Source organism: Impatiens glandulifera, chromosome 6 (genome assembly GCF_907164915.1).
Source record: "Impatiens glandulifera chromosome 6, dImpGla2.1, whole genome shotgun sequence".
NCBI classification, from domain to species: Eukaryota; Viridiplantae; Streptophyta; class Magnoliopsida; order Ericales; family Balsaminaceae; genus Impatiens; species Impatiens glandulifera.
In genome coordinates, this window is record NC_061867.1 from 50,531,358 (window position 1) to 50,546,904 (window position 15,547).

The 15,547-nt window shown below is 32.4% G+C and overlaps 1 protein-coding gene across 2 annotated transcripts; it reads right to left on the reverse strand.

The window, feature by feature from the left end:
- Nucleotides 1–406: 406 nt before the first annotated feature.
- LOC124941897 (myosin-3) lies at nucleotides 407–15,327 on the reverse strand. Of its 2 annotated transcripts, XM_047482267.1 has the most exons (18): nucleotides 15,196–15,327; nucleotides 14,664–14,728; nucleotides 13,130–13,223; nucleotides 12,921–13,029; nucleotides 12,799–12,837; nucleotides 11,811–11,894; nucleotides 7,471–7,532; nucleotides 6,778–6,880; nucleotides 6,003–6,152; nucleotides 5,446–5,514; nucleotides 5,309–5,365; nucleotides 4,965–5,228; nucleotides 3,310–3,393; nucleotides 3,073–3,183; nucleotides 2,289–2,359; nucleotides 1,182–1,400; nucleotides 946–1,039; nucleotides 407–868 (listed from the first exon to the last, which is right to left on the reverse strand). In XM_047482267.1, the coding sequence occupies exons 2-18, from the start codon at nucleotides 14,722–14,724 to the stop codon at nucleotides 575–577; spliced, it is 1,965 nt and encodes a 654-aa protein (XP_047338223.1). In that variant the 5' UTR covers nucleotides 14,725–14,728; nucleotides 15,196–15,327; the 3' UTR covers nucleotides 407–574. The 2 variants fall into 2 exon arrangements, with proteins under 2 accessions (XP_047338223.1, XP_047338224.1); XM_047482268.1 differs by lacking the exon at nucleotides 15,196–15,327 and having other exon boundaries at nucleotides 12,921–13,024; nucleotides 14,664–14,710.
- Nucleotides 15,328–15,547: the final 220 nt, after the last annotated feature.

The following is a 15,547-nucleotide window of genomic DNA, read 5'->3' on the forward strand; positions in this document are numbered from 1 at the left end:
GATCCAACGCGAGTCACAAAAATGAAATGAGTTACGACAAAAACAACCAAAAAATTCTTATATCGAGTCAAGTCAAAGTAACATTCCTTAAACAACATTATTTCTCATTCTGCTAGTCAATAATTCGTCAATAATTCTCTTGAAAATTATAATTCATTTTTAATGTTTCGATAAATATAAATAATATAAATAATTTGTAACCCACTAAGTTAATTCAAGTGACAAAAATTGTACTTCAGAGGTCAAATTTAAAAATCAAATAATAAAATTATAATAAAAGAGTACAAATATCCTTAAATAACTAAAAATTAAAATGTTCAAAACAATATGTACTCACTACTTATTTGAACAAAATTATAACTTCAATTGGTTACTTTTAAGAATAATAAAACTTTTACAGTTTCACAATCCAAGTAAACTTTCAAATATCACACTCAAAAGTAAAATATAATACAGTTCAAATTTTACATAAATTACTGCTGTAATTTCCACCCCCTAAATCAGAAACTGAACTAAGTAAATAAATAAATAAATAAAATCACAAATATATTTTTTAAACAATTACAAGTTGTTATCATCTATGTTCCAACTCTTTTATAGATATATGATCCTTGAGAATTTCAGCAGCAAGATTTAGAACCTCTGCCATCTCTAATCCAGCACCAGTTACGAAATCGATCTTCTCCTCTTCTATATCATCATTCGAACCGGGTTGTTGTCTTCCATCTTCAGTCTCAACCGACCAGCTTATCGGAAGTGAACTTCCAAGTGCGGTTTTCACTAATCCCACCTCCATTATTATATCATTCACATCTTTTCCAATGCTGCTGTTTCTTACTGTTATGTCTGAATTCACAGCTTCTCTTACCTACCAATTATTTCATCATAATCTGTTATGATTTTAAAAAAATTGGGATTCTGGTGACAAATGGTGCAAATAATCACCTTTAACAGAGACATTCGAAGTCTATGAACAACAGATATCAGATGGTCCATACTTTCCAAGCTCTCTCTGAGAGTTGCGTTTTCAATCCTCATCCTGCAAAAATGTACGAGAACACTCAAAGGGGTAAAAAGATCGAAATGCATGGAAATATTAAGCAGTTATTTTGATAACTAAGATTACATTAGATGGCCAGATAATTACTAATGAAAGGCCCAACTTTAACAGAAAAACATACCTAACCATATCCATGTGAGTAGTCGATCTACTGTTGGCATTTGCTTCATAATTTAAATGGCCACTAGTTTCTTCTCCTCGAGAATCTAATATTCCTATCCAGCGTTTCAGATACGTTTTTTTTAATAGGTTTTTCATTCTACCTTCTCTTTCCTGAAGCATCGTACTTTCTCCAATTCTTGCCAATAATTTTCCTTGTTTCTCCTCAGGTTCGCCTTTCCTGCATGAGTGGTATTTGAACTTAGCTATTGATAGAAAATATCATGGTGACTTTTCAAAGTTGTACCAACCAAAGGCAATGACTAGACTATAGCCAATGTCAATATAGTGCAGCTCAAAGGTAATTCTCGAATTGGTTTTCCTTTTTCATAAAGAAAACTCTATGGAAAAATGAAACTTTAACTGGTTAAAGTGTTTATGCTTCCTAAGTGGAAGGTCGCTGGTTCGACCCATATTTGGAGCGTTTCATAAAAACAAAATAAGGCAAACATTTTTTTTCTAGATCTAGATCAAATTATCTTTTGGATTATAAGCTACATTGTTGCTTCATTTTGTATACAAATCATTTTCTAAACCGATCCAAATTTGTGTAACTTTTTTGCTTAATTCAGTATAGATTTTTTTATCAATCGTGATCAAATTATTATTTAGATCATTGCAAGTTTTGGAAAATACCTATTTGAAAACACTTTCTGGATTTGGATCCAGATCTAAATGAGAAACCTTCAATAAAAGGTTTTAAATTGGATCCAGATCTAAAGGTTCTATTTCAAAATATGATCTCATTTGGATACACATCCAGATGAGATACAAGACAATAAAAAGAAATTTGTTTTCAAATAAATTTATCCACGGTTTCTCATCTAGATCTGGATCCTGAATGTGTTTCCAAAAGTAAATTGATACTAAAACAGCCCTACATAAACCTGTGTTGTGATTTAGATATAGAGCTAATTTAAAATCTGTCTTTTATTAAAATAAATTTGTAGTGCAACTGTTCATCATCGAGAAATTATAATATGATAATAGAAAATGTGACATTTGTATGTAAAAATATATGGAGACTCAAATGCTATTGTTTCATCCAAGAAATAAAAAGAAACCATACTCCTGCAGAAGTTGATAGTCACGCCGCAACTTTGCCAATTCCATGAGAGATTTTACCTTTTCATTTGTCACCTAAAACAGAATTGGTTCATCAGTCTATAAAATATTCAATTGTACAAGGGTACAAGTTGTGAGCTGAATATAACATCAATAAAACCCCATGATCCAACACAATTATAGAGAACAAATAAGAGGCCAAACTTCATTGAAAAAATAGTGATAATAAAATGATTTAATATTATTAACAATAATAATAATAATAATGAAATCCAAGCTCATATCATCACTTTAATTGAAAGGGCAAAAAACATTTTATCCTTAAACTACATTCTTATACCATATACCAAACACGAATAAAACATATACAATTTCTTATACTTTAAACCAAACAACAATAACATATACAACTTATACTACCTTATATTACTTATACCCCTGTACAACTTATTTCCTATATAGCTTGTATTACTTGTACCTCTTACCAAATGCATCCCAAATGTAATAAATGTCATCAAATTTCACTTAAGATGGCATCAAAAGAGGGCAACATATCTTCAAATTTCACTTATGATGGCATCAGAAGAGGGTAACTCGGTTTAACTTATGCTAAATACTCACTAACTTTACCATTCAAATATATCAGTGTCCAATAACTAATAGTAGCCTGCCTTCCAATTACTTATCTAATAGTATTTGAACTTAGCTCTGAAAATCTCAAACAGGAATCATTTTGACTAAAATCAAACAGATACTTTGAGAAGGTAATAGTCATCCAATATTATTACCTGCAGTAAGTTCCGTTGAAGCTCATCTACTTTTTTCTGAAGAGCAGCATTTACATTTCTCTCCAGCAGATGCCTTTCGTCTTGTTGTGATAAAAGTAGCAAAGCTGCTACCTGGAGGAGGAAAGGTCAACAGTGGAACTAAAGTTAGAATCTGTGCCTTAAGAATTCATAACAGAAAATGAGATAACAGGGTACAACAGGAATGAACTCAAAATTATATCATGAGTAGTATCACACCTTCTCTTGCAACACCTGAGTAAGGGCTTCAGAGACATCAGCATTAGATGCTGTAACTTGATCTGGTATCTTAGGACCATCACCCTGCATCAATTAAGTTGTGTGAACAAAAAATAATCCATTAGATGAAGTGGGAATATATTCTACTTTTGAATTTCACAATGTTCTTTTAAATAAATCAGTAACTAAAGCTCATAAGAATGGGATGAAAACCATGTTTAAACTACAAAATTGAAAGCAACTCGCAGCTGATACCTTCAAAATTCAAAAGAGGCATGAACACAAAGTGCATTCACAGTTTACAAGCAAAGGCAATATATGAAAGCATAAAAACAATGAAAGAAAATCCCTAAAGATTAAATCTTTATCATATCAAGGAAGTCCCATCTTGTGCAAATCTCTCCTTTCCAAGTGTGGCAAAGGTGTGAAAGAATAAACCCTTTATCATCTCTCTCCTAAATTGCTTTCCATGTTACAATCTTTTCAAAGATTAGAAGGATGAACTTCCATTCTGAGATAGCCCCCCGATGATATGCACCAACCGATCTGTTGAACCTAGCAGTCCGCAACTGAACATGGCATAGTCCAATGAATATTAAGAATATTTGTCGATAGATTCCAAATGTATCCTAGAGGACAATGACACATGCAACGAGAATTGACTACCCACAGCCATTTGGACAGAATGTTAATATTTCTCTGAGGAAATACAGATTATTTCTCCAGACAAGTAGGTTAACTAGTCTACTGGCTCATTTAAGGAGACAAAAAGTAGAAGATGCTAAATAGCATTTCAAAACATTAAAAATCAATTTGATAGTTCAGTTATATGAAAATTCTGATCACAATTGGGCCTCATGACAAACTAAATAGTCAAGGTGCAAGGAAGAAAGAAAAGAGTGAACACTAAATAAAGAATGAACAGGACATCCCAGAGGAAGGCGCTAAGATTTTCATATAACACCACATAAGTAAATCATCCACAAGCTTCATCTATCGGGAAAGAGAGCAATCACAAAGTGAGTCTAGTCTAAGAGAACTGTGACTGCCAGAGATGTGAGTTCCCATGTTAATGTTTAGATGAACGAAAAAGTAAGCATAAAAGCTTTGCTTGTCTTTATTGTTAAAGAAATGTTAACAAGCCTCAAAACTAAAAAAAAAAACTAACCAAAATTGTGTCATCCCAACAATTTTAGCATCTTAGTTATAGATGGATATCCTTCATAGGTTTCACAAATATGAGGATTGTCCCCAGACTCCAAACTCTCCACCAAAAATATCAGTGTCAAGGCTCCTAAACTGTAAAACTTTCATAGGAATATAAAATATACTGAAATCCTAGAAAAAATAGTATCTTCAGCTTCAGCACCCTCAAGGAACAAATTCCAATAGATCAATTTCATGTAAAATTCCCAAACCTTTGGTTGCCTTTTAAATTTAGTCACATCTAAAAGAACGACCATTTTATTTCATCCAACTGGTAAATACTTCTAGTTAGCCTTTCAAATATCTAAAAGCTTACTTCCTAGAAAGACCCCACTGTAGAGACTGAAACATAATATAATGAAAATTATGAAATAAGAAGCACAACGTATTATGTCAGAACAAATGCATTTGTAGCAAAGATAAATACTATATTCCAGAATTCAACAAACCTCACAGACCAACTTGGGAGCAACAACAGTACTGACATGTACATCCCGACAATCACTTTCATCCAGCGTTGGATGTCCTAAATGTGATTCCAAATTATGCACTTTGCTGGTCTCAAATTGTCCTATCTTCTCTTGTATAGATGTAATCATTGATTTGAGATGGGAATGTTCATCATCAAGCAAATGCTTGATGTCAGCTTTTAACAGAGAATGATAATGCACCAACTCTGATACCCTTCTATTTGTTGCTTCTTGCCAAAGAATCTGCACTCAAGGAAATCCAATCAAAATTCATTACAAAGTCTCAAATATATTTGGTATTCCTTGAAAGGTTTAGTTTTTACTTTCTTTCTTTTCATGTCATAGACATTCTTCTTCAAATGATTTTCAATTTCCAAACCCTAGAAAAAGGATAAGACATATAAGTTGATAAACTCAGGCTGCTTTTCCATATAGACCAAAAGGAGTGTAATCTTGATACCAGTGATAGCTTGCTTTGAAGATTATCTGCATTTTTCCTCAGCGTATGTACTTCTTCCTCCAGAACTCTCTGTCTGAACAAATATATTATTCAAATTGCATATGGGGAATACAAACATGGTGACAGTGGATAGCCGATGCAATATTAATGTGGAGCATATGGGAATTAATATGATATTTGCTAAAACTGCTTTTAATTGGCTCAATTCCAAGAAATTAAGAATAAAACCCTAGAATAAGACAATTAGGCACAGACCACAAAGGGTAATTAAATTCAGCCTCAATAAGTCTGTTAAAAGCGGGAGAAAGTAGACAAGGGGGAATTTTTCAAAAGAAAAACTACTCGAATAAAGGGAAGAATTAATACAGATGAACATCTGTCGAATAAAGGTTCAAGTTTCCTCAGTTACAATGAGCATATCTTTTATAGTACAGGTCATGATAAGATTCAACAAGTCAATCTATCAGATATATTTTGATAGCCTAATTTAATAATGAATTGTTCATAATGTGATCTCATCATAATGAGGATCACTATGAAAAGTGGTGATAACTTACGATGTACTTTGAAGTGGATGTTTCCTCATCAGGACTAAAAGACCATGATTCTGCCGAATCACATAGAAGATATTCACATTTACTTTCCCAGCTAGCGTCCTCATACTTCCTTATATAATCTTGTCGGATCTCATAAAACTTATTAACAACCTGTAAAAGATTATTTTGTGAGAATTAAAGACAGAAAATTCCTAACTTTAGGAAGCTAAATAAGGTTCACTTAATATTTTTTCAAGTGGAAACATCAAACAAGGGATTGTACAGCACTTATTTATTGGCTGCAACAGCCTAGCTTAAGGTTTATTGGAGCCCAACCATTGAAAAGAAAAGTAGCTTGTCATGGTTTACAAAGTATGTTTGCAGCATGGATTAATTGATTTGTCCAAAATAAATGGTCTCAACCAGGTGAAGTCATACTAACCATGTTGTAGGAACAATTAATGTGGCCATCTTCTTCTGCATTGTAATGTCTCTCACAAATCACAATATGGGATTAACAGGTAGCCCACAAATAAATTGTTTAAGGCAAGTTACTAAGCTAAGCACCACTAGATAAAGTCTAAAAAAAACAACAAACGTAAAGGAAAAAAAGTAAGGTTGCAGTTGGTTTGGCAGAAATCGGAGAAAAACATTGATTGTTTGGATCAAATGTCTATAGGCTAAAAAGGATACTCACTTTTTATGGTTGATAAAAAGTTCCCCTATATATTCAGTGGAGCCACAGAAAAAAATTAATTTATAGAAATTGATAAACCATGGGAAACATGGAAATTACCTTTCTAAAAATTTCATTCTGATTGTTTTGCTCCTTTAGACTGATCTCTAGTGAAGCATTGGCCTTCTTTTCATCAAGAAGATCTGAAGTAAGCTCTTCTAACCTGTTCACGTCATAATCCCAATCACCAAATGGAACGATAACTTGCTTAAACCTGGTCTACAGTGACAAAGTTTAAGGTAATGATGCATTTTTAAGTGGAACAGAAATGCACCATATCATGACAAGGAAAAATATAAAATGTGGTAATCGATGTGACATATAAGAACCTTAAGATCTTTTCACCATGATATGTTTCGGAAACCAACCTCATCTAGACAAAGTTTCAATTAATGAACGAGGAGATTTGTTATATGACTCTTGGGTCTCCAACCAAGAGAGTAGAAGAAGAAATGTGAGAGTATATCGGGAAAATTGCAAATCCGTGTGGATCAAGTAAGATATTAAGTAGGAAAGTAAGATATGTATTATTACATAGAATCCACATTAACTTGTAACACATCCATATCATATACCACAACCAAACTCTATGTCAAAATCCTACATTTCTCAATAGTCACCAGGACTAGTAGCTTTTGTCTGGAATAGTTTTTTTCTAGGAGTATATCAGGGATTTTATTATACTATCTTAATTGATTAAGTTCTCAGAAATCCTCGTAAAAAATTATAGCAACAATAATAAAATTTAAGTACCTCTTCTCATAATTACTCAACTTCTGTGATATGACATCCTCCTTCTCCTTAACTTTTTCAGCCTAGCATCAACAATACAAAATTAAAAAATGAGCAGGTTTTTCTGTGCAAGAATCCAAAGATAAATCTAACAAGTAAGAAGATAAAATATGAAAATACAATTTATTTTGTCGATGAGAATTACTATGTTATGTATAAAACATACAAATATATTGTAATTCTAAGAAGGTCGCTTCTACGTTGATGGAGTTAAATTAAAGCAGGCAGAGAAATAACCTCAGTAGTAGGGATATCATCATAATAGAAAAATGCTCAAGTGATTTGCAGCACTAAATGGTCCTCACAAATAGAAACCATCACTATGGAACAACCACAAACTGTGTATAAGCTTGTATATCATCCTACTGTGTGATGTGATGCAAAAACAGAGACTGGAACCAAGAGATGAACTAAAAGAATTAATCCGAGGTGTGGCCAAAGTGGCTGTATCGTAAAGAGATGAAGAACCAAATCCATGAATAAACTTCCATTTAAATAATGTCTGAAAAGTGGTTCAGATGTTGTAGTGCTGATATAAGTGCATTCTCAACATAAAAGAAACTTTAAACCAACTAATCCTACCTCTACTAGGAACTATAATTGCAATATAAATATACAACCAGATTCTAGAGTACACAGGAATTCAAATCTAAGCCTTCTTGATGTATGTTCTTCCTCAACCTAAAAGAAACCCTAAACCAACTATTCCTACATATCCTAGAACTATAGTTGTAATCTGAATGAACAACCAGATTCAAATGTAAACAGGAAATCAACTCCAAGTGTTCTAGGTCGTAACATAAAATTCTGGTACATCCTTAAAAATAAAATATCTTCATGGATTATCCACATGCACAACTCAATCACTTAAGCATTTTCAGATTACAGTTTTATCCATAAGTCTTTTCTTCTTCAAGTTTATTTATGCCTACAACCTAAACGAATTCTTACCTCTCCTACCACTCTAATTATATTGTTACTTTTTCTATTCAACATAAAATGGACCTTTGATCCCAAGAACTGAAGATTTAACCATCGAAAGACAAGAAAATGCTCAAGTTTATTTTTTTTCTAAATAGTCATGAAGGCTCGAACCATAGTTGTCAATAGCGCCCGTAACGCTAGCTATAGCGTAGCGCCCACTTGTAGCTATAAGGCGCTATAGGCTACCCACTTTCAAATAGCCCCGCTTTTCTCGCTATAGCTCCGCCAATAGATATTGCCTCCTTAAAGCGATGATTTTAAAAAAAAATATATTATTTATTTGACTTTCCAAATTCCCAAAATTTTCTCATTTATTTTTGATTATTCCTCTTCTTTTTCCTTATTTTATTTTTTTTCCTTATTTTATTTTTTACTCTTCCTCTTCTCACTTCTTTTATTTTCTCTTTTTTCAAATTCATTTCTCTTTTCTCTAGCCGTTTTGTCTTCTACAACCGATCGTCAACTTGCTTGTAAGTTTTTTATTTGATAGTTTTGATTTATATAAGTTTTAGTAGTTTTATATGTATTGATTTTTTTTTTTAATTTGTTTTAATATTGAATGAAAAACTTAGAAGAATTGGGAAGAAGAGATATAAGATGGAACTATGGGAGGATGGTTAACGTATATAAGATTAGTGATGGGATATTGTGTAACTTTTGTCAAAAAGTTACAAAAGGTGGGATAACAAGACTTAAACAGCATCTTGTTGGTGGATACAAAAATACAAAAATGTGTCCAAAAGTTTCAGCATGTGTCAAACAAGCCGTAAAAGATCATTTTGATGAAAAGTTATCCCAAAAGATTATAATGGAATCCATACCTCATTTTGATGATGATGTTGAGGTACAAGAGCAAATAAATGGTATGGATTCCATTATAACCTTTTGGGATAACTTTTCCTCAAAATGATCTTTTACGGTTTGTTTAACAAATGCTGAAACTTTTGGACACACTTTTGTATTTTTGTATCCACCAACAAGATGTTTAAGTCTTGTTATCACACTTTCTAACTTTTTGACAAAAGTTACACATTATCCCATCACTAATCTTATCTACGTTAACCATCCTCCCATAATTCTATCCTATATCTTTTTTTTTCGATCCTTATAAGTTTTTCATTCAATATTAAAATAAATTTAAAAAAATCAATAAATATAAAACTATTAAAACGTATATAAATCAAAACTATCAAATAAAAAACTTTCAAGCAAGTTGACGATTGGTTATAGAAGACAAAACGACTAGAGAAGAGAAATGAATTGGAAAAGGAAAGAAGAGAATAAAAAGAGAAAAGAATTGGAAAAGAAGGAAGAGTCAAAAATAAAATAAGGAAAAAAAAAGAAAAAAAAGAGTAAAAAATAAATGAGAAAATTTTGGGAATTTGAAAAGTCAAATAAATAATATTAATTTTTTTTAAAAAAAAATCATCGTTGTAAGGGGCAATAGCTATTGGCGCTTTAGAAGCGAGAAAAGCGGGGCTATTTGAAAGTGTGTAGCCTATAGCGCCTTATAGCTACAAGTGGGCGCTACGCTATTCGCTATACCTAGCGCTACGGGCGCTATTGACAACTATGATTTGATGTTTGAGGACATATTCAAAATGCCGGATTTGAAGAGAGCACTTGAACGAGCAATCAGTGTTAATGGATACATATACAACCGATCTATGTTGCTGAACATGATGAGAGAGTTCACTGGCCAAAGAGACCTTATTAGACCAGCTAAAACACGTTTTGCAACCGCATTCTTAACTATGAGAAGCTTTCAGCAGAATAAACAAAATTTGAGAAAAATGTTTACTTAAGAAAATTGACGCAAAAGCAAATTTGCAAAAGAACAGACGGGTAAGCAAGAACAAAAAGTTCTATTGATGCTTCATTTTGGAATTCAATCGAAAGTCGGTGGTATTCAATCATTTATGCTATGAAAGTCGGTGGTCCATTATTGGAGGTACTTCGGTTGGTAGATGGGGAGAAGAAACCTACTATGGGTTATATATATGAGGCAATGGATAGAGCTAAAGAGAAAATAGCAAAAGCGTTTTTGAGATAATTGATAAAAGATGGCAATTACAGCTTCATCAAGACTTGAAGCAACGGGCTATTTCTTGAACCCTGAATTCTTTTATTCAAATACTGAGATAAAACAGGATGGGGAAGTTGTTACTGGGTTGTATAATGCAATCAGCAGGTTGACTAATGATCCTGAAACTGAGAGAACAATTCACGTTGAACTGTTAAAGTATAAACAAGTTGAAGGACTTTTTGGAAAGAAAGATGCAGTCGAAATGAGAAAGGTTCTATCACCAAGTAAAAGAATATTTTATTTATTCTTTTAACTTTAATCAGAAATATTAGAAGTTATATAACCATTGATATTATCTAGCTGCATGGTGGAACTCATATGGAGCTTCGACACCAAAATTTCAAAGACTTGCCCAAAAGATACTCTATCTCACTTGTAGCTCTTCTGGTTGTGAGCGCAATTGGTAAGTGTTTGAACATGTAAGTATTTATTAGTTATAATATCACTTATTTAAAAACTCGTTATTATGTCTTGATAAACCTATACAAATAAATGCAGCTTCATTCCAAGAAAAGGAATAGATTGGAACAAAAACGTCTAAATGATTTGGTGTTCATAAAGTACAATAGAGCTTTGAAGCGTCGATATGAAAACCGTGATATCATCGATCCTATCATATTAAGTGAACCAGAAGATGACAACGAATGGTTGTTAGGGATACTAAATGAAGAGCGTGACTTTGTTCATGATGGTGATGATTTGACTTGGCAAGATGCAACCGATATTTCTGGAGTTGATGAAGCTCATTATACATTGAGGCAATCAAATACAACTTCATCTAACACATTTGATCTTTTAGATGAAGATGATGAATTTGATTTCGATGAAAAAGGTGAAGAAGAGAATGATGCCGAGCATTATGCAATTTCAAATGAAGAAGATGATCTCGATCTTGATGAAGAAAATGATGACAATGAATTTTAGATTATGTTTTGAACTTTTTGTAGTTTAAGAATTGATGGTTTTTATGTTTTGAATTTTTTATTTTGTGATGTTTTTTATTTTTGATATTTACATGTTTAACGCTTTATTTTCAAATAGCCCTCGCTGCTATTTGCTTTACGCTAGAGCCATGAGAAGCTTTGGCGCTATTTAACGCTATACGTTAATGACAAGTATGGCTCGAACCCACGACCTTATGTCCATGAGCCTTGCACCCTACCACTAAGCTAAATGAGCCTTGCGCTCTACCACTAAGCTAAATGAGCCTTCATGCTCAAGTTATTGTTACCTCCATAATTGCTTGATCTCGTTCAGCAAATGCAGCAGCAACACAGCCTTGGAAAAATTTAAGTTGTTTCTCTGCTTCCATATTCTGCAGAGATAATGATGAAAGTGGCATGATAAGTTTATGATAATTAGAGAAATAGAAGTATCTTGAAAAGCACAAACAGGTGTAACTACTAGGGCCAAACTGTGTCACTCGCTCAACCTGCTTAGTTTACACCCATACTTCTCCCAAAACATGACTAAATTTCAATTATAAAATTGTTGATGAAGTATTTTGCATATTCAAAGGTAGATATTATTCTACAGAAAGAAACTTAAATCAACAACGTAAACATTCTATATGAGGCCACAAATGATAAATTAAAAAATGAAATATAAGCATCCATGAGTCATGTGATTTCACACAATCTACATCTAAACCAGCTGAGGGAATGATAAGAGGCAAATATTGTTCTCATGACAAATATTCAAAGAAAAAAATTTGCATATTCAAAGGTAGATATTTTACAGAAAGAAACTTAAATCAACAACGTGAACATTCTATATAAAACCAACTCAAATGATAAATTAAACCAAAAAGCATTCATGAAGTCATATGACATTTCACTCAATCTATACATCTAACCAGCTGAGAGAATGAAATGAGGCAATATTGTTCTCATGACAAAAACTCAAAGAAAGATATTTTGCATATTGAAAGGTGGATATTTTATAGAAAGAAGCCTAAATGAACAGCATAACATTCTATACAAAACCAACTCAAATGATAGATTAAAAAAATATATATATAAGCACCCATGAAGTCATGATACTTCACTCAATCTACATCTAAACCAGCTGTGTGAATGAGAAGAGGCAAATATTGTTCTCGTGACAAATATTGGAACAGGAACAAAGAGAACAAGCTTATAAGTCTGGCAATCAAATACGAATGAACTGCACCAATTTAGAGGCTTGGATACCATAAGAACAAAAAAGATCCAACTAACCTTTGAGACCTCCGCATTGTGCAAATTTGCCAACTGACTCTGCAAACAGAATGAGGATTAACGACACTAACACAAAGAAGTACAGGAAAGAAATGGAAAAGACAGATGTTGAGGAAACTAACTTTGATACTATAAGCCTCTGAAAGCTCCTCTTGAAGATTTGATTTCTCTCTGATACATGTGTTTAACCTCTTTTTCAAGCTTTCAATCTCTTGCTCCAGGCTAGCTGTCCTAATTGTAGTTTGAATAGCATATCACATACTTAGTATTGATTTGAAAACATAAATACTTCATATACATAAATTATGACATCATTGATGGGAAAACTAACCTCTGGAAATGCATTCGTGTAGCCACAGCTAGATAGCTAGGTCCAGCTTGTTGTATGCACAATTGTTCAATATCTTTGCGTAACTCATCACGTTCTGCCCAGTAGTACACAAATTAATAGAATAAAATTCCTGCCTTGAGAGTAGGCCCATAACTGTGTTGATCTTACAATGTTCCCATAAAGGCTAAGTCATTGCCCTTATAACTTCTAGAATTTTCATTAAATAGAAAAGCATGAAATTTCCAACTGAATTTATTTTTCCAAATTTATATTCAAATTCAGTCACTACAACCATCTCAGAGACTTAAACTAAACTGAACCAGTCATTGAAAATATTGCTAGGAGGTACTCATAAAAAAAGAGAGAATAATGTAAAATTAAGTTCACTACATAATTATGGCATACAAAGAAAAGGAGTAAATCTGCTAAAAACTAATACAATGAATTTTTCCTTTCGAAAAATAAACTAGGAGCAATTGCGAAAGAGGATGAATTTCTGCTCATAGACAATAAAACAGACTGCTTCCACAATTAGTGTAAAAAATTGTACAATTACTAAAATATTAATTGGTGAATAAATGCAGAGATTTGAAGAAACAAAAAAACTCCAATGCAGTTTTTGGAAGCCCCACTAACTTTTCATGGACCTTTTAGATGATACCAGGAACAAAATTATCTTTTTAGCATAAAGTGACCAAATTATTCTTGAAAACACAACACTCATCAGCTTATCAATTCTATTTCACTCGTATACCAGAAAAGTTGCATGATCTATAAAAGAGATCTGAGGCAGAAAATAATATCTCATAGAGACCCAGTTTCTCCAATCCAACAAAAACTGCAACTTCTTGAATCACATCTATGGCCCTATACTATCTAAGGAAATAATATTAAGCAAATTGAAATTGATAGAATACATAATAAACAGTGTATAATATAAATACAAGAGAACTCATGAATATGCAGTTGAACTTTTGGGCAATTTTGATATATGTCATTTTGATTATTAATATGTATTTTTTTATGGCTAGTTGTTGACAGAATTTCTGCAGCTAAATTCAATTTCATGTAATTGTGAATGCTTCTTGCTCTCCCTTTTTCTAATTTTAATATGAAAAGTTGATCTTTTTTCAAAAAAATAAATAAATTCTGCAGTTAAACACCCCATAAGTGACTGTCACACCCGCTATATATTTGTTCTAATGACTTCTAGCCAATAACAAATATGTTCCTGATGGGCAATTCTGATATATGTCTTCCAATTTGTGAAAACCATTGAAATGCACTCTTTTCTGATGGTAAAATATGGAATGATCTTTTTGCCATAAACACCAGCACAAGTAATTGGCACATTACTCTTTGTTGTTGTATAATTTCCCAGATAGCCTTATATTCGAATCCCGAAAGTTTACGGGTATTTTAATGAACTTTCTCAAAATATTATCTATATAAATAATATGAATACTAACTAGAGCATAATTGTCCACGTAGTTCAACAAAAATAAACAGAGAAACAAAATAGAACAGTACTTACCATGCTCAACCTGCTTAATGCGAGCAATATAGGACTCGTTTTCTTTTGAATCCTCGTCCATAACTCTACAAAATCACAAACAGCGATATGCAATCTAAATCCATGGATAGAGTAAACTTCACATCATTTCAACAGCTTATGAATGATTATCATTAGTTACATTTATGATAATATCCACTGCACAATCTTCAATGACACTCGTTAGAATGAGACGCTGTCACTTCTAGTTGCCAAGATTTTAGTTACTCATGAATTTTTCAGAGAATTATGTCTTTGAAAACCCTAAACTAGTTAATATACTAAGTATAGTCATCCAGCGCCATTATCCTATCAAATATCATAACATGAATGCAAAAATTACACCACATGAAACTGCCATCAAATTATCCATCCAAAAATAGGAATTAGAATCTAAGAAAGGGGGAAAACATCTTGAATCTTCTGAATTTATTGTACCGCGTCAATTCGATATTCTAAATGGATCTGGCGTTGAATCTAAGAAAGGCGATACAGATAAGAAAAAATAGGTTACCTGCGAAGATTTTCTCGAACGAGAGAAGACGAGAATCCTTTGGCTTAGCAAGAGATGCGATCGAAACTCGAAACTAGACTTCTCCGATTTTCACCTCTCGAACATATTAGATGCCGCAAATTAACGACAAATACCATTTCATATAAAATCATCGTGAAACAATTTTTATTTATCATATTTTATGGACTATTTAAAATATATATATATATATTCCAAATTTTATAATTTAAATAATATTTTTAATTGTTTTTAAGTCGTTTATCATTATTTATAAGAATTTTTCATTATTTTGAAGATATGAATTATTTTACTTCAAATTTCATTGTTACTGAATTTGAGTTTGTCAATCTAA

Bases quoted from the DNA above. Each gene is read 5' to 3' on its own strand.
- LOC124941897 (XM_047482267.1), bottom strand. From the start codon at position 14,724: ATGGACGAGGATTCAAAAGAAAACGAGTCCTATATTGCTCGCATTAAG. The intron at 5,515-6,002 runs GTAAGTTATCAC...TTGTTCAGACAG, and splicing joins CATCCACTTCAAAGTACATC to AGAGTTCTGGAGGAAGAAGT. The intron at 1,401-2,288 runs GTATGGTTTCTT...CCACTCATGCAG, and splicing joins GACTATCAACTTCTGCAGGA to GAAAGGCGAACCTGAGGAGA.